We start from the raw sequence: 25,638 nt of genomic DNA, 5'->3' as shown, positions 1-25,638 counted from the left end.
ATTCAAGCAGGAAGATTTGTCTTTATACAGAAACAGCAACTTAGGTGTGGTTTTATAAAATTCATTCCTACGTGGAAAATATTGTTTCAGAAAGTGTAGGTATTTGCTGGAACCGCCCCAGTAGATCAAGGCAATAGCTATTTTTGTTCTGTGATGTTTATTGCTGTTAACAATCTCTATATATTATATTATTTATTTATAATACAGATTATTTTGTAGAGAAAGTGCAGAAGGTTTGTCTGTTGAACTACACAATCAAACACTTGCAGCTTTATATATTTAAAATGAATGATTTATGGCCCCATAGATGAAAAATTAATGTAACATACATGTTACAGAAAGCCAGAAAGTCTTGCTACTTGCACTCAGTTTTCCATGACCTTTCCATTAGGATTTTTAAAAAACATTTTGATTCAGAGTGATTAATGAATCATTCAGATTATTGAACTTGACTGATTCATTGGAAAGAACCAACTCATAAGACTGATTCAGTTTGATTTTCTAAACAAGTTTTACTCTACATGAGTAATATTTAGGCAAGGATATGTTTTACTGTTTGATATGTATATTCAATACACAAAACGTCCAGGTTTTCCAAGGCTAAACAAAAGAAATACACAAATTCATTTTGGAGGGAGTGTACACAAAGGAGCCGTTTACACATAAGGGCACAATGTAATTCTGAAGCCCTTATTATCACTCTCAGGACTGTGAAAGATGGGCTTCTGAAGGGTTAATAAAGACCACCAAAGCAAACAACTTGATTTATTTCAGAGCCACTTCTATTGAAAGCAATAATCTGATCAGTCATTAATGTGATTTTCTTCAACTCACTCTCTCTCTCTTTCAGTCTCTCAACGGCTCAGTTTTACAAAATGACTTTTAACATATACTGTTTTAATGTGATTAACACTAAACATCAAAATACAACTGATTTGATTTCACTTTTGTGGGAACAGAATGTCTCATCAAACTTATCTGACCAGGAGGTTAATGATTGGCCCATTAGATTAACTCACTGAGGCCGATTCCTTTGGCTTGAGTGGTAGTTTTGTTACAGTCAGTCCATTTTCATTAAGAAAAGCAGTAATTAATAAGCATATGGTTGCTTATGGAATATCACGTTTCACATTCATGTGGTTGTGTTGCATAACTCATAAAAATATGATAAACACATAAGTGACAAACTACAAGAGTGATTCAGGTACATTAAATTTAAGTAGTCAATTAATCATCACATTTATCACTCACCCTCCTACACCTAAGCATTACATTATAACTTGTCATAGTCCATCAGAGAAAAATGGCTATAATCTATGAAAACAAGTTTAAAAAAAAGCCTAAAGAACATAATAAATTTGTCAAATAACAGTGATGTAGCCTATCTTTTAGGATATTTTCAAGGTATAAAAGAAGACATTGTGCAGGAGTGCACACATGTATACCTTATACTGACAAAAATAAAAGGTGATTTGTTGGTCTTAGCTGGTTTAAGATGGTAGCCTGGTGAAGCTACTGGTGCTCAGCTGATTTACACCAGCTAGACCAGTATGAAAGTGCTCAAAACCCATTTAAAGCCAGCAAGCTGACTAACTTGACCAGCCAGGGAGAAATGCTAAGACCAGCAAACCAGTTTAGGCTGGTATACGCTGTTTTTTGTTTTTGTTTAGTTTTTTTTTTTTTCAGGAGAGATAAGAGTTAAATTTCGTATTTCACGAAAGATTGACAGAAAAGTATGAACTTAACAGTTATAAAAAAAATCGCGTCGCTCAGGTACGATTCTGTTGACCCCCCTCTTCCTCTTCCTCCTCATCATCATTCATCAATATCAACGTCATAAATAATCATGAACATAAATAGCTTGTTTTATTTCAGCTCGTGTGTGGCCAAAATGATATGTAGAGGTGCTAATGCGATGTCCACTCTCTTGTTAGCACGTAGAGCCATCTCATGAAAAACTCTCATAAAGAGGGCAACGAGACAGGAAAACGGTGGACCAGTATGTGAGAGAACGAGGCTGTGACACGAATGAACACACGCATGGCTTATCGTCTTTTAGCCACAACGAGCTTTCAATAGTCGCATGCAAAGAGTGAATACGGGGCAAAAACATCAATGTTGTTCACTAATGTGTGTTTGCACTCGGGGACTGTTTAGTGTGTGTTGGGATTGCTCTGAAGCGTATGTCACTCGCTCTCTTTTCTCGATGGCGTCTCTATATCGATAAATTCACACCTCCTGTTGATCTAATGAATGATAGTGCACACTTCTTCTGTAACTGTTGTGTGTTTTGTGGGTTATGTGAATGTCTAGGACATTATGAAGATGTGGTTTTAATCTCTCTATCTCGGAACCGTGCCGAAATGTTTCGCGGACTCTGAGTGGCTGTCTCTAGCTGTCACTCAAGCGTGCGGCCAATCATAACTGTCCTTACATGAAAACTATATTTTCACTCAGTGCATGTACAGTAGACTGTATGTTGCAAAAAAAAAAAAAGTGAACAGAGAAAGACACCATCGAAGGGGTGCGAGAGGTGGACAACGGAGCTGTTAAGTCACTTTGGTGGCCTGTTGCAGGTAAGTGGCGACGCACAGGCATTATTAGACTTTATTTTGCCAGCGCAACGCCGATCTGACACTAATATACAACATCCAGGAAGCTCTAGAGATAGTGGATCTGAATCAGAAAAGCATTCCCAGTATGGTCGTGTCATCCTCTAGAAGTAGGTGCAGTGAGTCAACTTAAATGCAGCACGGAAGTTTAGGCAGAATGGTTTGACTCTAAAACCTGCTGGGAAATCCAGTTTAAAATGATAAGTGTGTTTTGTAACAAGCTGGTCTAAAATGGTCCACCATCAACAAACCAGCTATCATAACAGTCATACCAGCTTAAGGTGGTCAAGCATGTTTTTGAAACATTCTAGCTGGTCTAAGAGGGTCATTAAACTGGTGGACCATCTTAGACCAGCAACAAACCAGTGATCAGTCGGTCATGCCAGCTTATGGTTTTTCAAGTAGGTTTTTGCAGCATTATAGCTGGTCTAAGATTGTCATTAAGTGCTTGAACCAGCAAAATTAAATAAACAAATAAACAGCTACCTTGCTGCTGGTCAAGCTGGTTTTTGGAGCACAGTGACTGGTCAACGCTTATTGGCCAAATATATATATATATATATATATATATATATATATATATATATATATATATATATATATATATATATATATATATGATATGGGTAGTCAAGTGCACAAATGAACTAGAATGAACCTGAACCAGCAAAAATAAATAAATAAATAAATCGCTACCTGCTGGTCAAGCTGGTTTTTGGAGCACAGTGACTTGTCAACCATTGCTGGCCAAAAAATATGATATGATATAGGTAGTCAAGTGCACAAATGAACTAGAATGTGTTTGAAGCATGGTACTGGTTTCCAGATGATGGTCCATCTTAGACCATCAACAAACAAGTTATAAGTCATTAATACCAGCTTAAGCTGGTCAGCCATGTTTTTGCAACATAGTTGCTCATTTCTAGCTGATCTAAGATGGTCATTAAGTTAGCAGACCAGCAACAAACCAGCTACGAGCTGGTCATATGAGGTGGTGAAGCTAGTTTTCAGAACATGGTGACTGGTCAACCAGCTAATTATTATTATAATGATGATATATTCAAGTCAGTCCAGAACAGCCACAAACTAACTAGATGTGTTTTGGAGCGTGTTAGCTGGTTGGTAGCTGTTCTAAAATATTAAATAAGCTGGTAGACCATCAACAAACCAGCTACTGGCTAGTCATGTGAGGTGGTCAAGCTGCTTTATGGAACCTTGTGACTGGTCAACCATCTAATTATGATGATGATATAGTCCAGCTAGAAACAGCTACTCGCTGTTCACAAACTAACTAGATGTGTTTTGGTGTGGTAGCTGGTTTCTGGCTGGTCAAGATAGTTTGTACGCTTCGACCAGCTGATGACCAGCTGGTTAAAGCTTGTAAACTACCTTGGACCAGCAGCAAACCACCTACCAGCTCGTTATAAGGTGGTAAAGCTGATTTTTGGTCAACCAGCCAGACCCCAGATATAAAACAGGTATCAAATTAGACTGTATTTTCTAACAGGACACCGACTGACTGAATGATGATGATGATGTGACACGGTAGGCCAGTGAGTCCAGCGCTGTGAACATCCACACACTGTGCACACGGGCTTCATAACAGAGCAGTCAGTGGGAACACTTGAACGCACGGAGGGGGAGGAGGGCTGCGAGAGAAAACAAACTGAGAAAATTGTTCGCCTGAAACGAAAGTACCAATAGCAAGTGGCATTCGGTCCCCACCGTTATTCGTTTTCGGAGTGATCGGCGCGATCGTGATGTAGTTTTGTCGACTTCACGCTGAGGTGTCGCTCCATTCCAAGCATCCGGTAAAAATAATATAAGTGTCTGTGGGGCTACTGTACGGACGGCCAGTGCAGAACTGTTCTGATGTGTCAATAAGTTTGAGGCTGGAATGAGAAGGCCCTGGCGTTTCGACTGGATTTCAGGGGTAAGTTTGCCTTCACATATGCCGCGATGACTGAAAACTTGGACATATTTTGTTTGCGAAAAGCCCCGAGTTCCGATTGATCGGGAGCTCTCGCTTAGACAGTGCGAAATACGTGCCAGTTTGTTGTGCTTCGGCATAAACAACTTTGGTGATAGGCGTGTTTGACACCTGCTCTCACCGAACATCAGGGTTTCTGTGAAATTCACGACGATTTTAACATGTACCACCGACCGTGCGATTATTGCATATGGGTCTGCTAATGACACGTTCAGGCGAGCTAGAGCAATCTCGCATCACAGGGGCTAGCAGGCTAGCCAGCTACTTTTATTCTATCTGACTGAACGGAGCGAGAAACCCGAGCACAAAACCGTCTCATCTGAAAAGTCTGCCCTGAAAACCCCTAGTTTAAGTAATGAAAGCTTGTGGAGGGGTATCTCTCTCTGAAAATGCCCTGGCGGAGTTTGACAGGAGTGAGATTTATACTTCATCTTCCCCAAAGCAAGATGGACTCTCGGCTGTCTGTCTTGTCAGAGCCCAGATCGACATTTTGCACCGAGATGCAAACCGAGCACAGTTCAAATAAGGGGTCAAATGAGTTATGAAATGAGCACGATGGCTTAAATAATCAGAGGATATCGTCGACATGGTGCTTTGTGGAGTTCTTGATTCGGTGTTCGATAGTTGTGCAGGGAGACACACACAGAGAGAGCACCGCGCTCCGGCTGTACCTGAAAACGAAACGCTGCAATACTCTATATATCGTCCATCCACTCGACAAAACTGTGTCGGATTTGCTTTAATAAGACCTACGTGAACGAGCCGAAGTATGGCAAGCCTTTTAAACATTGGTTTGTTAAAACTTGTATCTTTTGAAACGTTACTAGGTCTTATTGGGGCTTTTCACACTTGAAATAGTTAACCCTGGGTCAGCCTAAATGACATCCTGGGTTATCTTAATTCATGTTTCATATTGCTCATAATTTACCCGGGGTTCCACACTGTACATTCTTTAACCTTTAGCTCCACATTTTTGTTGTCACTGTCACTCATTGGAAGAATGCTGCATGAAAAATATTTACATAAATGCTCTAGCATTCTGCAACCTCATATTATATATTGCCCTGTATTATCAAAGTTATCCTGAATGGACTTTTTGGACTATAAAGGTAAGAATGAAGTGTCCTATTCTTCACTCCAATTGTCGCATTTTCTGTCACCATTAGACGTTTTTCCCCCCAAACGCTATACTGTATATACAACACGCAGTGTTTCCATGACTTTCCAAAGCGTGTGAATATGAGGCACGCATTTGGTTGTCTTATGCTAAGCATTTAGCCGTAACATTCTAACAGTGCATTGTTTCACACTGAGCAAGTTTGGCACCGTAATGGGGTTAACATTGCCAAAGCCATGCTAACCCTGCTCAGAGCAGAGTTCATAACCCCGTCCCCGGGTAAAAAGCGGTGCCAGTCCCGCTTCCAAGTTACAAGTGTGAATCCTACCTGTACTCCGGGTTAAAAGCAAGGTTTAGAATGACAAAACCCAGGGTTAAGCACATTGTGAAAAGCCCTATTGTTTACATTCACTAGTAACTATTCATTAGATGTAAATGCATATGGCGATAAAGGTGTTCACACTGACAGTGATATGCAGTGGAAAAGCAGCAGGAAGTTGTTCATTCGACATGAGTGATTATGACTGTTGGCGATGCAAAAAGTTGAAAAGCAAACGTGCAGCGACGCGACATCAGTAGGAGTATGAGTAGGAATGCAGACTGGAAACCAGCAATAGGCTACAGCAACTCAGTAATGTCCAACACTCTAAGTATGAACGACCATTCACAACTAGGGATGGGCGATATTATCGTTTGCGATAAATATCGTTGAAAATTCTCCTCACAATAAAAATTTGTCTCCTCGCGATAATTACGATAAGTCTAGTTGTTGACGTAGTTTCGTGCGCGACCGATTCACTGTTCACGTGCGGAATTAAAACAAGCATGACGAAAGGCAGACGTGAGGCTGAGGAGCAGCTTGTTGTTAAGCGAGGAGTTCCCTTCACAATTTGGAACTGGTTTGATTATAGAAAATCAGATGCAGAGCAAACTACCATAATCACTATAAACAAATGTTCAATGAATGAGCCGTATGTCATTCACGCCGTCATCACCCGGGTGTTGATAGCGCGCGAGTGCAGGTGAGACCTGAACATCTCACGCCGCTACTGTTTAAACTAAACTCATTTAAACCTTGCCAGTTGCCACTTTAAACATTCAACTGTAAGACGCAAAAGAGAACTTGCGCGCGCTGTGAGGAGATTTGTGTGTACTCATCTGAAGCGCTTACACGGAGAGCTGTGTCACAGATATATTTTGTAAACTATCTGAAGACATAGTTGGGATTGTTACTTTTTGATACAGTTAGGGCTGTTACGGTCGGCATGACAACCGCGCCATATATATATGAGGTCGCGTTAACTGTTTTTGTTTTTTAGCAATGACGGAAAAAATATGAAGGCCGTCCGTCATTTTGACAGATTACTGAGGCTGATGTAGCTTGTAAATGTAATTCCCACCCCTGCCCAGTAGGTGGTAAGTGCACTCCAGTGTGGCAGCAGAGCACGAGTTCAGTCTCCAGAATAAAATGATGCGTTTGATTACACACCGGCAAGCACTCAGTTTAAGTATATTTAATAATAATAAAGTTATGATACTTATACTTAAATAATTCAGTTTCTAATCCAGTTTGTTTTGTTTTAAATGGTTTGTTTTGTTATTTTTCTTGCTGACTAATGACTATCAAGTTTATGGTATATATATATATATATATATATATATATATATATATTATCGTCATTGGTATCGTTACCGCAATAAATACCTGAAATTATCGTGATAATTTTTTTAGGCCATATCGCCCATCCCTATTCACAACTATTTGTGAGGTTGCTTAGCAATGAAAGGGAATTATGGATATCCAAGTGTAACAAATCATCGAAAAAGATCAAATGTTAGGTGGGAACTTGGTTCAATCCATCAGTTGTTGATTGAGATGTGGGTGTTGCACTCAAAAGTGGAGGCAGATGAATGTGATCTTGCAAGAGTTTAAGCGGGCTAAATGATTGGAGAAGTCTGGTATATGTCACCAGAGAGAAGTCTGTCATTTTCACCAGAAAATCCAGTGTTTTGATTAAACATTACGAGGTCAAACTTTTTTCAAAAATGAAACGTATAACATCCAATAAATTGTTCACTATAAGATCAGTGACATGCATTTAAAAAATAGGATGAATTTTCATTTCATACCGACTTTAACTTTAATGTAAATGTAATTTGACTTCATGCAGTGACTATATATATATAAAATGTAATGTAAACAATGCATGACAAGTAATTGTGCGTAGCGTTCTTTAATGGTCCGCCTGGAAACAAATGCCGTGACGCCAAACCCCCTCGTAGAAGAAGAACGCTGTCATGTTTACACCTGTGACAATTAGTGATTACCAGGATAAACTAAATGCTGGATTTTCAAACGTATGTGAAGTTCACGGCTCCATTGTTGCAGTAAACTTACACAACGTTTTTGAATGAATAATTTATTAGATGTATGCCGGTCTGTTATTATAAGAACATCGACTTTACATTTTCACGCCTTTAAACATGATGCGTAACAAAACAAATTGTGATTGGTTGCTTTACATGTCAGTCAAACGTCCTCTTTTGCGGTCCTTGGCCAATGAAAGCTGCGATAGAGTCCAGACCTTCTGCCGTCAGTCTGAAGGTCTGGCTACGCGAGACTAGGTCAACCTGAACTAAGAACGGCTACTAGCAACCAACAAGTGCAGCGACTAAAGAAATGCAACAACAAAGTTGCTAGTATGAACGTGGCTTTATTCATTAGATACTAGTACTTATTCCAATTAGAGATGCACCGATAGTAAATTTCTCCACCAATACTGATAGCCGATTTTTCAGAATGATATCTACCAATACAGATATTTAGATTTTCTTAAGAAAAAAAGTTAGTTTTCACAAATTGTCTTCATGACAGATTTGTTCAAACATACATGTATAATTAACAGTAAATAAGCTCCTCTCTCTATTGTTTTTTATAACAAAGAAACTGTGAATATTGGATAACTTTCCTGAGGTAAATGCAACGTTAAGTAACATATTGTTCACAAGCTGTTTTATTGACGTCTTTCCGCAGTTGAAACACTCATTGAGCAATTACATAAGACCATGATACATTTAAGTCAGTAAGTTGTACTGTACCTTTCAATATACCTTTTGATGTTTGTGCATGTTTTTTCGTGCTATATTAATGTGGAAGAAAAGTCTCGCGTTGCCGCTTGAACTAAGACGCCACAACGATCTGTCATGTCACATTATGAGTGTCAAAAAAACCTATTTATTGTTTGAATTTTCTGATAAAATGAACAGAATTTGAAAGCTCTTTGCGATTATTAGATGGAAGGCGAGCTACAAAAAATGTTTGGTGTAGAGAAACACCATGGACTTGGCAACCCTGTCTTGAACTACGGGTAATTCATAGGGTCAAATAGAGCCTTCTTTAACATTGCTTTTAAATTGTTAATGCGTCACTGTTGTGTTAACTTCAACAGCCCTAAATTCAACACAAGACATTTTCTTCACACACAATATAAGTTGAAGTCTGACACGTTTTTCCGCCCCCTTTTGATTGACAGGATATAATCAGCCCTGATCATCGGCTGCTTTTAAACAATAAACCGATGGCCGATAGTGATAATAATTGCTTTTATTGGCTGATACCGATTATTGGCCGATACATTGCTGCATCCCTAATTCCAATAAGTATCTAGTGTCTGTTCAGTTGCAATTGAATTGAATTTTATGGGAATCTGTGGTTCAGAAATCAGCTATTCATTTCCGACTATTTTTCAATAGTTGTACTTATTCGAGTTTGAATTCAAGTCATTATGTTGTTTATTACTACATTTGCTTGTCACTGCTAGATAATACTAGCATCTATTGAATAAGTACAGGTGACTAAATTATAGAGTCCTCTGTTAGAATAAGAACAAATGTCTAATGAATGAGAACTAATATCAGATTAATAAATTATAAATGGTTAAATTGAAAGAGATACTAGTCACTATTGGACTATTTAGTAGTAATCCGAAAATCAATGTCTGTACTCTGTTCACTTGTTTGCTGCAAATCACTGTCATTGTAAATGACACTTTTGTATTAGTAACATTAAAAAATAAGAATTTGTAAATATATACTAGCTAGGGAGTAAATGTTACTGTAGCTTGCCATAATTATAGTGTATTTAATGAATTCATTGTATATTATGTCATAACTTTATGCTTCCATCAGTAACACCAAAGATGCCACCGTAGTTTGAAGCTGAAGCGGTGCACGTATGCCTCTAACTAATCAAATCCACAACACAGTTAAAATGTCGCTGACCAACGAGGTCGGACTCGGGACAGCGTTATTTGGTGCATTTGGCTTTGCTTTCAACGTTTTATTCCTGTACTGAGGGCACAGTGTGTTTTTTTTTTTGTTTTACTTTGTAGGTCATCTTCATCGCATGATACAGCCTGACTGACAGATCCATCCTCATCTTTCAAATACCGTATTTCCATATTCTGTGGCTCTGTAAGTACGCCTTCACTTCATGCCATGTGTTTTTCCCTTTCATCAGTTGTTATATCTCTTAAATTCACAGTCTAATTGGGATCTGATGCCTTAACATCACGGATCAAACACTCATTACATCACAGATTTTAAGCTTGTGTCTGTACATAATCACCTGCTTATTGGGTTGTGCTCAATCCGAGATAAAACACATATTCATTCTTCAACCTTTTATCATGCAAAGAGCCAGTCTGTTCAAACATGGTCTACTTTCCTGATTGACTGCATCAATAACAAATTGTACTTTTGATAATCATACGACAGCATATTATAAAATCCATAACATGTCATTCATTTTCTATTATCACAGGTAATATAGAAATAGTTTTCTAATGTGAGATATTATGAAATGCCAAAAGTGAATGAATTTAAGGAAAAGTTCTTAATCAAATTGTTATACTCCATCAATTTTCTCAAATTTAACAAGTATATAACGATTTTCATCATCATGTACTTTAAGACCAGCAAAAGTGATTTTCTTTAATTAATGTTTCTTCAGATCCGTTGAACCCTAATTAAGAATTCATGAATTTTTAATGGTTTTCGATGTTGGTCAAATTTAACCTAAGGATAACAGGTGAACGCAGTTTCTTAGGACACGACACAAGGAGGTTTAAAGAGCAATTAATGTTTGTATGATTGTGCTATTCAAGGTTTTTTTTTTTTTTTTTTTCTAGCTAATAGTTTGATAATGCAAACCCAAGTTCACTGTTGATATTTACATATGAATACCAAAAACTGTTATTGTTTTTTAACCTTTCCACTTACACAGTATCATCAAACTGTAGCTTTGCATTCCATTAATTAAAAGTGCATCATTAAAGTTTGATTTCATTATTTCTGCTGGTAAGTAGCATGATCATTTTTAATAATAATTTTGTATGATTTAGATATTATTTAAGTAATAATATTATACCCTTAATCCATTACACACAATTTTAGTTGGTAAATTATTATTAAGCACGTAGTTTAAATGAATATATATGTAAAGATAGTATGTAATATAAATAAGCTTTAGAATCAATAATTTTAAAATTGACTACATGTGAATATATTATCAAAGTATATAAACTTACTTCACAACACTGATATAACAAGATGTTTTCTTTTAATTGTCCTCTTTCATAGACAACTCTTTTCTTGCTGTGTAAATTCGTTTAAATACTTAATATTTTTCGATCTCGTAATATTCTGAAATTTGAATGTGATTAGCTGTTCGCTTTCATGTGCACGTGCTCCATAGTTATTCAAAAACTCAGGATCTTGACAGAGTTGACAGAGAAAGTTGATGATCAGTGTCATGGTACCAACAAAGCATGATTGGATTGGTTTGGTTTTGTCAACCTGAACTAATCCTTAAACCCTGAGTTTGTTTAAAGGGATAGTTCACCCAAAAACAAAATTTGATGTTTATCTGCTTACCCCCAGGGCATCCAAGATGTAGGTGACTTTGTTTCTTCAGTAGAACACAAATGATGATTTTTAACTACAACCGTTGCCGTCTGTCAGCCGTATAATGGGTGTCAATGGGAACTCCATCTATAAGAGTCAAAAAAACATGCACAGACAAATCCAAATTAAACCCTGCGGCTCATGACGGCACGTTGATGTCGTAAGACATGAAACAATCGGTTTGTGTGAGAAACCGGACAGTATTTATATCATTTATATAATTTTTTACCTCTAATACAACTCCAGCTGCGTTCAGCACTCGATTAGTGAGGTATGATCGCACTCTGACAATGGCAGTGATATCTTGCGCTCATACTTCAATCAGTGCTAGACATCACTGCGTTGCAATGCTGAACGCAGTTGGACATAGTAGTGTATTAGAGGTAAAAAATTATATAAATACTGTCCGGTTTCTTGCACAAAGCGATTGTTTCGTGTCTTAGGACATCAGTGTGCCGTCATGAGTCGCAGGGTTTAATTTGGATTTGTATATGCATATTTCTTGACTCTTATAAATTGTTACCATTGACACCCATTATACGGCTGACAGACGGCAATGGTTGGAGTTAAAATTTTATCAAATTTTATTTTTTGGGTGAACTATCCCTTTAACTACCATTATTGTACGGTCCCCAAAATACTGTTTTATGTAAAGCAGCCTATATTATACCTGAGACTTAAAGCTGCCCTCGAATGAAAAATTGAATTTATCTTGGCATAGTTAAATAACAAGAGTTCAGTACATGGAAATGACATACAGTGAGTCTCAAACTCCATTGTTTCCTCCTTCTTATATAAATCTCATTTGTTTAAAAGACCTCCGAAGAACAGGCGAATCTCAACATAACACCGACTGTTACATAACAGTCGGGGCGTACGCCCCCAATATTTGCATATCCCAGCCCACGTTTCCAACATTATAAAAGGCATTAGACAAGGGCAGCCAGTTTTAACGTCTGGATGTGCACAACCAAATCATCAGACTAGGTAAGCAAGCAAGAACAATAGTGAAAAATGGCAGATGGAGCAATAATAACTGACATGAACCATGATAACATGATATTTTTAGTGATATTTGTAAACTGTCTTTCTAAATGTTTCGTTAGCATGTTGCTAATGTACTGTTAAATGTGGTTAAAGTTACCATCGGTTATTACTGTATTTCACGGAGACAAGAGAGCCGTTGCTATTTTCATTTTTAAACACTTGCAGTCTGTATAATGCATAAACAACTTCATTCTTTATAAATCTCTCCAACAGAGTAGCATTACCCGTTAGCCACGGAGCACTATCAAACTCATTCAAAATCAGAAGTAAACAATATAACAGTATACAATACTCACATAATCCGACGCATGCATGCCACATGCATGACGAACACTTTGTAAAGATCCATTTTGAGGGTTATATTAGCTGTGTAAACTTTGTTAAGGCGCTGTTTAAGGCAAGCGCGAGCTCTGTGGGTGGAGAGCACGGGATTTAAAGGGGCCGCAGCATAAAATTGGCGCATTTATAATGATGCCCCAAAATAGGCAGTTCAAAAAATTAATTTAAAAAAATCTATGGGGTATTTTGAGCTGAAACTTCACAGACACATTCAGGGGACACCTTAGACTTATATTACATCTTTTAAAAACATAATCTAGGGCACCTTTAAAGCCACATTTTTGGTCTGTATTATTGCATTTTGACAAATCAGATGAGGAACTTTGCCAACACCTCTCCACCATCCTGTCTGAAAATCTTTACATTTTGACCTTTTAATTGATCATCAAGGTATATCTTTATAAGTTAAAATTGTTTTACATTACAGTCTTTTAGACAATATTAAGGTATCAAGGTGCCACAACTTCGTTAAGGTATTAAAGGATTAGTTCACTTCACTTTCCTGATAATTTACTCACCCCCATGTCATCCAAGATGTTCATGTCTTTCTTTCTTCATTCAAAAAGAAAGTAAGGTTTTTGAGGAAAACATTCTAGGATTTTTCTCCATATAGTGGACTTCACTGGAATTCACTGGGTTGAAGGTCGAAATTGCAGTTTCAGTGCAGTTTCAAAGGGCTCTACACGATCACAGGCGTGGAATATGGGTCTTGTCTAGTGAAACAATCGTTCATTTTCTAAAAAAATCTAAATTTATATACTTTTAAACCACAAATGCTCATCCTGCACTGCACTGTGATATGCTACGCTTGATGTAATCACGTTCAAAAGGTCACACATGACGTAGGCAGAAGTACTGCGGTAGGGCGAAAAACATTTCTCATTTTCTCTTCCAACTTCAAAATCGTCCGACATTGTTGGTTTACCTGTTTTATAAAGGCTGTTTGGCTTAGTCTTTGCACGTTCGCTTGGTAGACACTGGATCTGTACTTTCACCTATGTCGCATGACCTTTCTAAAGTGATATTGTCATGCATGGTGGATTGCAGAGCAGTGCAAGAGGAGCATTTGTGGTTAAAAAGTATATACATTTTTTAAAAAACATTTAGAAAATGACCAATCGTTTCACAAGATAAGACCCTTACTCCTCGGGTGGGATCATGTAGAGCCCTTTGAAGCTGCACTGAAACTTCAATTTAAACCTTCCACCCGGTGAACCCCACTGAAGTCCACTATATGGAGAAAAATCCTGGAATGTTTTCCTCAAAAACCTTAATTTCTTTTTGACCCAAGAAAAAAAGACATGAACATCTTGGATGACATGGGGGTGAGTAAATTATCAGGAAATTTTAATTCAGAAGTGAACTAATCCTTTAAGGTATCAAGGTGCCACAACACATACCTGTTTGTCAGTATCTGCTCTTTTAAGCGTTATGTTTGCTGTTCAAATAAAGCATTTAGACTACATTCATATTAAAGTTATGATTAATGAAGAATAACTTTTTTAACTGCAAACCTGTTGTTGCAAGTCCTGTATCCCTGTCTTGTTTCAGTGAGGGTTCAAACTGAATCAAACTCTTGCTTCATTCAAATTTGGGAAATTTAGATAAAATTTGTTTTTGAAAGTAGTTTTTGACAGGAATGTCATAGAATCCATGCAAACATAAAACACATGTAGGAATTAGGGCTGCACGAAATTGGAAAAAACTGACATTGCGATATTTTGTTTTTCTGCTATTTGAAAAAAAATCACCAGATAAATTGAATAGCTCTATTTGGAAAGAATTAATCGTTCTAGGATAATTGGGGTGATTTTGTAGGTGAGTGAGTATGCATAGAAAATAATGAACAAATTACAAGCATAGATAAATATCATAGAAAGATACACATGAAATAAATAGTGCTTTATTTTTTTCAGGTAAGTATAACAGTATTCAGGTACAGAAATTGAATAAACAAATGTAAAATAACACTGCATAGTCTCACTGTATAAATTAAATATATTGATTTTTTTTAAACATGATTTTTCTCGTCTTTTGTTTGATTAACATTAACGAAACAGAAAGCAGCGCGGTGCGGATCCAAAATAAATATTGTTACACATCCGGTTTTCTTTTTCAATTGTTTCGTTTACCTAATCCATAATCAATCGTGTTTACGAGGATAGTCAATCTTTAACATGCATTTTGGCAATTTTTTCCATGTATGTGTCCTTTCAGGCACAAATAGACGCGGAAGAGAACTGCAATCTGTGTTCACGTGCATCTGCACGGCTGTGTGTGTGTGCGCGTATTCGCACAGTAAACACCTGCGCGTTCAGAATTAAGTTCTCTTTCGCGTCTTTGTGCGCTCAAATGGTTTAGAATCTCTTAAACGTTTAAACTTACAGGACCTAAAACACATTCAGATGATAAACCTTCATTGAATGATGGTTAATCTTTGCAATTAATCACGTGAACCGTGGTGTCTGGTCCGTATGGATTAATAATCCTTATGCTAGACATCGTACATCCTGTACATCGATGCTGAAACGCTATATCATGCAGCCCTAGCAGGAAGAGTAAAAACTTAAATTGTAATGTTCTTTCAAGATTTCCAATTTTATTTCATCATGTTGCCTGAACTGTAAACAAAGCATTCACTTTTCACTCAGATTTCTTTTGACAGTAATGTTATTTACACCATAGAGGCAGAAACACAGTTAACCACTAAAATCAAATGATACATGATCAAATGTCTATGAGATCTACGAGAGTCTGTATTATTCAAGTCTGATTGTTTAATCAGTAGATTTATTAATCAAAACACCTTACATTGCCATTGTAAACTTAGCTATGGGAATTTTCAATTTTTTTTTTTTTTTTACACCAAAATGATTTTGTGGTAATCAACAGTTTGCTACTAGAACATTTTTTTAATAGTATATTTTAATGTATATTTACATTCATTTTTAGATGAAATTTTTTTTATATCAATGACACTCTTTCCCATGTGAATTTATTTTATTTTTTTTTCCAATGTGCTTTTTATTCTCTTTTGATAATGTAAGCTGCTGTTATGTCTATTTTATTGCACTTTATCAAGCCGTCACACACTAAGAGGGGCTATTGCCACTCAGGCTGAACACCCATTAGTGCATAGTGACCGGTCATAAAGGGAGAACTGCTGTCCTGCAAGACTCGATTGGTGTCATTCAAATGGCTGGTGTACAATTTTTGCCTGATTTATGGAGCTTTACAGTGCTTCGTTTTTCCTTTCAGAAAAGAATCAGCATTCCCATAAATTAAACTTCTGTCATCATTTACTCACCTTCATGTTGTTCCAAACCCGCAAAAGCTTTTCTGTGGACCATAAAAAGAGATGAATGTCATATGAACGACTTGGTACTGTATGCTTTCGTTGTATGAAAAGTGCAACATGAACAACCTCAAAATGTTTCCTTTTGTGTGCCCACAGGAAAAAATGGATTTGAAATTACACAAATGATAGTTTTGAAATGAAAAAAAAAGCACATGATTCAGTGAACTAGTCATTTACTCTAAATTAGCAAACAATTAAATATTTACAGATTTTTCTGTTTTCTTTCGTTTAATTTCATTTTGCTTTCTACATAACAGATCATTAGATTAATTGCTGTTATTTTATTCTGGTGACAGTCATAGTTATAGTCATAACAACAAAGTGACAAATCTGCATAGTTTTGTGAAATATTTTGGTAACTTTTTTTAAAATAAGGTCCCATTAATTAACATTAGGTAATGCATTAACTAACAATGGCTCAATGAGCAGTACATTTGTTACAGTATTTATTTTTTATTTAACATTAGTTAATACCTGTTGAAATTAACATTAAAGGATTAGTTCACTTTCAAATAAAATTTTCCTGATAATTTACTCACCCCCATGTCCTTCAAGATGTTCATGTCTTTCTTTCTTCAGTTGAAAAGAAATTCAAGTTTTTGATTAAATAATTCCAGGATTATTCTCCTTATAGTGGACTTCAGTGGCCTCCAAACGGTTGAAGGTCAAAATTACAGATTCAGTGCAGCTTCAAAGGGCTTTAAACGATACCAGATGAGGAATAAGGGTCTTATCTAGCAAAACGATCAGTCATTTTCAAAAAAAATACAACCGTTTATGCTTTATAAACACAAATGATCGTCTTGCACGTGCTTCCGCCAAAACCGCACTTTTGTATTCTTCAAAAAGCTTACGCTGTATGTCCTACATGTTCCCTATTCTACTTACGGAAAAAAAACGGAACTGGCGCTGCGTTCGTTCTGTAAGTTGAATAGGGAAGGCGTAGGACATACAGCGTAAGCTTTTTGAGGAATACGAAAGTGCGGTTTTGGCGGAAACACATGCAAGGCGATCATTTGTTTATATAAAGCATATACATTTACATTTTTTTTTTTTTTTTCAGAAAATGACAGATCGTTTTGCTAGATAAGACCCTTATTCCTTGTCTGGTATCATTTAAAGCCCTTTGAAGCTGCACTGAAACTATAATTTTGACCTTCAATCATTTGGAGGCCATTGAAGTCCACTATAAGGAGAATAATCCTGGAATGTTTTCATCAAAAACCTTAATTTCTTGGATGACATGGGGGTGAGGAAATTATGAGGACATTTTTTTTTTTGAAAATGAACTAATCCTTTAACTGAAATTTATAAATGCTTTAAGCCCAAAGTACGCTTCAGCCGTCCGTATGATGTAATTTTTGTTTTCAGGAGGGTCCGCGGACGTCCGCACACCCAGCCCAATGTTTGAGAAAGCATGGACAGTCTGCGTACAACAGCGCATGTGCGAGTGACTTGAGTGCTTGAAAAAAAAAATTGTGCACACGTGTTGAACGCGTCTTTCCTCATACTGTTTTTGAAGAAAATCTCTCGTGTTGAATTTGGTTAACGCATTAACAGTTAAAAAATAGCGACATTAAAGCAGGCTCTATTTGACCCTATGAATCATCCGTAGTTCAAGCCAGGGTTACCAGGTCTGTGTTTTATTTATTTATTTTTTAAATCTAACATTATTTGTAGCACCTCCAATCCAATAATTACAAAGAGCTTTGTGCTTTGTTACTTACGATAAAAAATAAAGTGTCAGTTTTCAAATTCTGTCCATTTTATCTTGAATTTCAAACAATAAATGGTGCTTTGACCATCTTAAGTGTGACGTGACAGGTCGCTGTTGCGCCTCAGTTCGAGCGGCAGTGCGAGTCTTTTCTTCCACATTAATACAAATTATATCTCGAAAAATATGCATGAACATCATGTTGAAAGATACAGTACAACTTACTGGAATGTATCATGTCTCATGTAAATCACTTAATCTGTGTTTCGCAGAAAGACGTCTTGTGAACAATATGTCACATAACGTCACATTTACCTCAGGAATGTTTTCGTATATGTTCACAGTTCATTAGTTAGCTATAAAATTTGAAAAAAAAAAAAAACACTAGAGAGGAGCTTATTTACTGTTAATGATATGTTTGAATAAATTTGCCATGATGACAGAAGAGTGGTTATGAAAACTACCTTATGTGCAACTGAGTTTTTATTTGAGTTTAATTATTATATCTGAAAATAAATAGCAGCTGAACCTCTGTTGTTAATTGTAACCTCTAATATTATAGTGTACCAAATAAGAGGGTTCCCTGTATAGTTTGTAGCATTATTTGGGAGAGATCTTTCTGTGGCATTTCTCCTCTCTACTCTCACATTTAGCTTAATTGTTTTTAGATTAATCACATTGTTTTTAGTACAATACAGAATCCAATTTTTAATTTTGTATTTTGCAGATTATTTAATTTACCAACATATATTCTCACACAGTTATATGATACTTTTACATGGAAATATATAGCTACCTTTAAAATGCTTATCATATTTTTGGGTCCTTGGCATGAAAAAACATGAAAACATCTGGACTAAATGACATTTACATCCACTAATAACCTGCTATTTTTTGAGTTCTCACATTAACAACGTTGAATGAACGTGCAAGACCTCGTCTAGCGTCAGCATTTGTTCAGTCCTGTAACTGAATTAACAGCAAGAGGGCAGCAGACACAAGCTATGGACAACCTTCCAGAAGATGTCTGCTGCTAAAACATTGTACTCCCAAATTCAGATCCATTCTGGATCCTTCCTGTGTGCAGTTTAAAATGTAACACGTGATAATTGAGGCACATGAGTTAGGAAACAGTCTAGCTAAAAGTGAGCTGGTATGGTAAGTTTCATGGTGATGTGACTGGGTGTGTGTGTGTGTGTGTGTTCCCCTTCCTGTTTGTGTGCATGCGGCGTACGTGTGCGATATGTGTGCTCTGGTCCTATTGGAGAGGAGAGAGTTGGTGTATGTGAAGGTCACATGTACAGTAGAGCTGCACCGGTGCTGCAGATGCAGAAGAACAGTGCTGAGATAGACAGGGAACCCTGTGTCCGCTCTCCATCAGCGAACACTGCGCCGCACTGCACTCGACAGCACGCCTGTTTTTTTCTTGAACTAACAATGCACACAGGAACACACTGTACATTGAATCTGCGCTGAATCAACAGTGTTTTAAGTTTCCTTATCCACAGCTAATAATACTTAGATTCACCCCACTTGATTTATAGCTGTATCAAAAATACATTATTATAGTCTTGGCTTTTCTTATAATCTTATGGCGACCATCAAATTATATTTACAGACTGTGACTGCCTTTCTGTCTCTTAATTTTTTTTTTTTCCTCGTTGTAACCAATTACACATTTCACCTTGAATTAACTACCAGACAATGTAATTATCAGTGTGTCATGGCCTCTTCCTGTCCTATTGTCTGTTATTTGATGTTAAAGAGCATTAAGGGCCGTGTTTGACCTCTGACCTTTGCCCTCATCAGGGTCAGCAGCAGTATGAAGGGTGGAGGTGGAGGGAAAGAACCTCCGGTGGAGGGAGAGGTCAGCGGAAAGCGGCCCAAACGCAAGTGTCTGCAGTGGCACCCGCTGCTGGCCAAGAAAGCCCCAGACTTCTCTGAGGAAGAGGAGGAGGAAGATGAAGAAGAGCTGGAGAAGGTGAATGATTAATCAAACTGCATTGCATTAACCCTGCCATTAGTGTTTTGATCATTATGGCAGTTGCTCTTTAAAGACCGGAAGTGTGTAAAATGAGAGTTTTGTGGCTTTTGGTTCACGTGTTTTGAGGTCATCTGTATGCTGGTGTACTTCTAAACATTGACAAAATTAGCTTTTAGGCAATTTAAACGTTTAAAGTTTACTTAAAGCTGCAGTCCGCCATTTTTCTTTGTCGCCATCTCTGTTTGAAACATGCAATTGCAGTCATATGCGGAATAGTTATCGTTACGTGGGTTGTGCATCGGCACGGCTCAGCGCGGATGAATCTAATGTTTGCTGTCAATCATTACACCGGTGTGGATACTATATTTCAGAATCACAGATTCTACGTCTTGAAAGTATGACCAGTATAAGAATTTTCAAATCGTGCTGCTAATAATGATTAAATCTAATGATGGCTTAGCTCGGATCACACCAAACCATGCAAATTATTAATACTGTTATACTTTGTTCTCAAATTGTTAATGTTAACAACATCCGCATTGCATGACTATCCCTGCGTCTCAATCAGCTCCCTAGGTCGTGAATCAGTATCATGTAAATGAATGTGGCAGATTCCCTGATCAGTGCCCTGACTACTGAACTAGGGAGCTGATTGAGATGCACGCTATGTGTATTTAGTGTATATTAGTGTTACCTGTAGATTTCAATTTCTGTAGCCACTCCACAGTCCAAAGTCTTTTGCTTTTTGACTACGGGTGAATCTCCAGTTGTCACTGATGATTGTCAGTGTCAGATTGGTGTTTAATTATTTCAGCTGCTGTGAGAACAAGCTATAAATGATTCGCTACAAGCAGCATCCTCACATGATAAAACCGACTTGCCTGGACTCCTTTTTTTCTGTTTACGGACGTGACGTAATGACGCACAGATGAACTGCTGCATGCTCGAATTTCACGCAGAAATCCACCAGGTCGCTCTTATTTTAAAACATTATTACAAGCTTACTGTTGTGAATCGGGCTAAGATAATGAGATAGTTTTGAATACTGGCTGGTTATGTACTTGCTCAAAAATTTATTTTGGATCATTTTTAACCAAAAATAAGTTACAGACTGCAGCTTTAAATTACTTTTCAAATGTTTGGGACTGGTAAGATTTTTTTTCTGTTTTTGAAAGACGTGTCTTATGCTCACCAAGACAGCATTTTTTTTTTTTTTCGTCAAAAATACAGTAAAAACTGTAATATTGCAAAATATTACAAAAATTTAAAATAGCAGTTTTCTGTTTTAATATATTTTAAAATTAAATGTATCTATGTGATGCAAAGTTGAATTCTCAGCATCATTTCTCCAGTCTCCAGTGTCACATGATCCTTCAGAAATCATTCTAATATGCTGATTTGGTGCTCAAGAAAGATTTCTGATTAGTGTTGAAAACAGTTGTGCTGCTTAATATTTTTGTGGAAACTGACACTTTTTTTCAGGATTCTTTGATGAATAGAAAGTTCAAAAGAACAGCATTTATTTCAACTTAATCTTTTGTAACATTATTAATGTCTTTACTGTCCATATCAAATACTCTTTAGAAAGAGAATAATCAGTATCAAATAGCAATAGCATGATCATAAGATTAACTTTAGGTGGGCTAAACTAAGGTTATTAAAAATAGATGTGCCATTTCCACCCAATCTGTTTCAGTTTCAGAAATGCATGAGTACAGCTATGAAATCATGTGCCAAAGCTTATTTTTTGGTCAATTATTTTATGGAGGAAGGAAAAAAATCCAATTACCTTGGGTAGTTTCCTTGCAATTCAAATGCAGGGTTTCCCAAACTTTTTGTGAATCCCTGGAGGTTTATGAGGGAACTGCAGGGAGTTTGTGAGTTGATGAAAAGCTAATAATTATGTAAATCTTTAAAATCTAAAATTAAAATTAAAATGATTTTAAAATAAAAACACGACTCCCTTGTTTGATGTGAAGCGATCCATATTGATTGTTTCATTTTAATATCTTACTGTGGTGAAATATTGCAGCAAAAATGTGTGAATAGACCTTGATTTTATCTTAGTGTAGCTTTGTCCACTGTTGCTGTTGAAATTAACCAGGTCCCTGTATGTCTCTATCCAATTTTTTCCCCACTTTTCACCCCAGGAGCCAGTGTTATGTGCAGAGACCAGAGCCCAGGAGGGAGAGTGTGGCGGGATGGAAGATGACAGTGAAGAATACTCCTCTGAGCAGCGGGCTCGGCGGCCCATGAACGCCTTTCTGCTGTTCTGCAAACGCCACCGCTCGCTGGTCCGACAGGAGCATCCGCGACTAGACAACCGGGGGGCCACTAAGATCCTGGCAGACTGGTGGGCTGTACTGGACCCCAAAGAAAAACAGAAATACACAGACATGGCTAAGGAGGTAAAAAGGAGGCAGACCACACACGATAAGTCCCTTGTTTTTTTTGTAGTGATAACGATTGGAAATGTTAAACTCTTATCTAACATAAAATTGACTTAAGCTGCTTGGAAAGCTGCTAGTTTTTAACTCCTCAAAGACAGCAAGAAAAAAACATATAAAACATATAAATAGGCTTATCAGTTGTTAGAAAGGATGAGAAAAATGTCAAAAGGCTAATGTGAATTTTAACATGTTCAAATTATTATTTGATGGTATGTTCTGTCTGACACAGTACAAGGATGCGTTCATGAAAGCTAACCCTGGTTACAAATGGTGTCCTGCCACCAACAAGCCAGTAAAGAGTCCCTCCCACTCTGTGAGTAACGCCCGCAAGAAGGTCTGGTCTCTTCCCTCCAACCCTAGTAAGGATCCTTCAGTTGCCAAAAAACAGGCCAAAACTGACAGCACACCTCAGCTCAACTTCGCCATGGCTGGTAGGAACAAAATAATGCACCTGAATGTGTACATACATACACTGCTGTTTTTGAAAAAAGTCTTTATTATTACAATTTAAAGTAACAATTTTATATTTGAATGTATTTTTAAAAGTATGTGATGGCAAAGGTTTTCAGCATCATTACTCCAGTCTTCATTGTCACATGGTGCTTAAGAAACATTTCTTATTATTATCAAGGTTTAAAATGGCTGAGCTACTTAATATTTGTTTTTATAGATCCCAATAAGATGGGGGGCCTAAGCATGCTGCTGTTAGCCGGGGAGCACGCGCTGACCGCCAGAGAGGTACAGTAACATAATTTTAATACATATATAAAACAACCTTTCAGCCCAAGAACCACCTTTGATCAAATTAAAACATTCAAGACTGTTCTGTGAATGCAAAACTATGGACTGTATGACGTAATGCCATATTTTGATTAAAATTAGAGATGCTTATTACCATACCATTATTGGATGATTATGAATATTTAATTGTGCATGCTCATGCATACTATTTTTATATTTAGAATACCTTTGTCATCATCTAACTCTCACTAAAAGTTAATCTTTAAAGACAATGATTGAAAGGGATAGTTCACCAAAAATGAAAATTATCTCATGATTTACTCACCTTCAAGCCATTGTAGGTGTATATGACTATCTTCTTTCAGACGAACACATTCATTAATATTAAAAATATTAAAAATAATCCATATGGCTCCAGGGGGTTATTAAATGCCTTCTGAAACGAAGCTGTAAGAAAAATACACATATTTAAAACTTTATAAGCTAAAAAAAACTAACTTCCTGCAGACGACCGCACGCATACTGCGCAAACCAGCTTACGCCAACTTATGCCACAAAACTAACCCCTGAAGTGATCTGTGATGCAGGATGTAGGAGTAGCGTAAGCTTGGACACCTCTTGCGGTTCAAACAAACATGGCTGGGCAACAAACTCAAGCTCTTCTTCTCTAATATCAAAATCCTCTGACATTTCTCTTTAAAATTTCTCATTTTAGACTTCTAATTCATGACCGGTGTTTTGTTTTGCTCTATCCTCTGCACTCCCGCATTCGTCATTACGTTATGCTTCAGGTCAGTGGTTGCTTTTCCACAGCAAATCGATGCGTGCGGCCGTCTGCCGGAAGCTAGTTATTATAGGTGATAAAGTTATAAATATAGATATTTTTCTTACAAAAACCTATTGCTTCGCTTCAGAAGGCCTTTATTAACCCTCTGGAGCTGTATGGATTATTTTTATGATGGATGGATGCATTTTTTGGGGCTTCAAAATCTAGAGCCACTTCACTAGCATTATATATTACCATTAGATATTTTTAAATATTTAAAATTGTGTTCATCTGAAAGAAGATAGTCGTATACACCTAGGATGGCTTGAAGGTGAGTAAATCATGGGACATTTTTTTATTTTTGAGTGAACTAACCCTTTAAAAACACTGTTAAATGTAATCTTTAACAAATCCCTAAATGTATATCCATTTTTAAAATGGTTGATTTTAGTTTTTAGTGTTTTATTTTTAATTTAATTAGACAAAATAATATAGATTTTATTATCAGCCATAATATGAAAACAATTATTGTTTTGAAGATATTGGCCAGATTTTTAATATCAGTGCATCTGTTATTAATATCAATATTCCTGTAGTTTATATGCAGATGAGAACAGCGACCGAAAACACAAATAGTCCACAATAATAACATTTAGAAAAGATTACAATGTAATTGCACATGTTAATATGCAGATTAGTAGTAGGAGCACAGTGTAACCACAGTCGAGTTAAATGAGGTTTTAAAACCAGGAGCACAAAGAGGGCTCTAGATGAGAATAACAGTTATTAGTCTAGATCCATGTCCTCATATCTTGATGTGATTGAGACAAATCTGCATCATTCTGTACTCACGGCAGACCTCTGATATAATGAGCACATGATCAGTGCTCACGTAAATAGACTGTGACAAGCCCATCTCCACGGATACAGCAGCCGCAGCGGTCTGTGACTAAACAGACTGGGATGACTGTTTTGGGCCCCAAACTGGGTTTGTGTACCATTAGGAGGTGCATAGACTTCATAAATTGTATAGCTTTATGAGGCGTTTGAGACATCAGGCCAATGTGTGTGTGTGATTCAGGGATGTGAGCTGTTTGTGTGTGTTCCTGTGGGTTCCTCAGACTCTCACCCTGGTTAATCCTCTGTAAATTCCATTTTGCTGCCACTAAGTGATCCTAATTGCCTTCGGCGCAGTGCATTTGTCACTGAACAGGGCCACGGGAGGTTAATACAAAACAAAAGGCAGCGCCTCCCTGTTTTGCAGACATATACATCATATGTTTGGTCCTTTTCAAGGGACGGGGCTGAATGCTCTACCTGTTGACTGCCTGTAATGTTTGAACAGGAATTGTCTTCTAAGTCTCTCTGTTGTCAAACACAATCTCACACACACAGGTTGATCCAAAGCGACTGTGCCTGGCATTGGTGCACTGCAAATGAAAAGTCACTGCTAAATTAAGAGTAACGCCATGTCGACGTTGCTTTGTGTTGACGGACGTCTCGTTTTTTTGTGCTGCGTAGTTACGCCAGCTACTTTCTTTTCGCAGTTTGCCTAA

The 25,638-nt window shown here is 37.2% G+C and overlaps 1 protein-coding gene across 5 annotated transcripts in view; it reads left to right on the top strand.

Annotated features, from left to right (window-relative positions):
* The first annotated feature begins 2,425 nt into the window (after nucleotides 1-2,425).
* LOC125261555 (HMG box transcription factor BBX) overlaps nucleotides 2,426-25,638 on the top strand; it is a 40,854-nt gene continuing 17,641 nt past the window's right edge. For 4 of the 5 annotated variants that reach the window (XM_048180134.1, XM_048180124.1, XM_048180121.1 and 1 more), the window contains exons 1-6: nucleotides 4,197-4,545; nucleotides 10,111-10,192; nucleotides 19,951-20,122; nucleotides 22,276-22,533; nucleotides 22,805-23,006; nucleotides 23,246-23,313. In XM_048180134.1, the coding sequence (XP_048036091.1) occupies nucleotides 19,964-20,122; nucleotides 22,276-22,533; nucleotides 22,805-23,006; nucleotides 23,246-23,313 (687 nt within the window). In that variant the 5' untranslated portion in view covers nucleotides 4,197-4,545; nucleotides 10,111-10,192; nucleotides 19,951-19,963. Of the gene's footprint in view, nucleotides 2,577-4,196; nucleotides 4,546-10,110; nucleotides 10,193-19,950; nucleotides 20,123-22,275; nucleotides 22,534-22,804; nucleotides 23,007-23,245; nucleotides 23,314-25,638 lie in introns of those variants that run through there. The other variant, XM_048180116.1, reaches the window with a different exon arrangement.

This window comes from Megalobrama amblycephala, linkage group LG2 (assembly GCF_018812025.1).
Source record: "Megalobrama amblycephala isolate DHTTF-2021 linkage group LG2, ASM1881202v1, whole genome shotgun sequence".
NCBI lineage: Eukaryota > Metazoa > Chordata > Actinopteri > Cypriniformes > Xenocyprididae > Megalobrama > Megalobrama amblycephala.
This window is presented reverse-complemented; position numbering and strand designations above follow the sequence as displayed.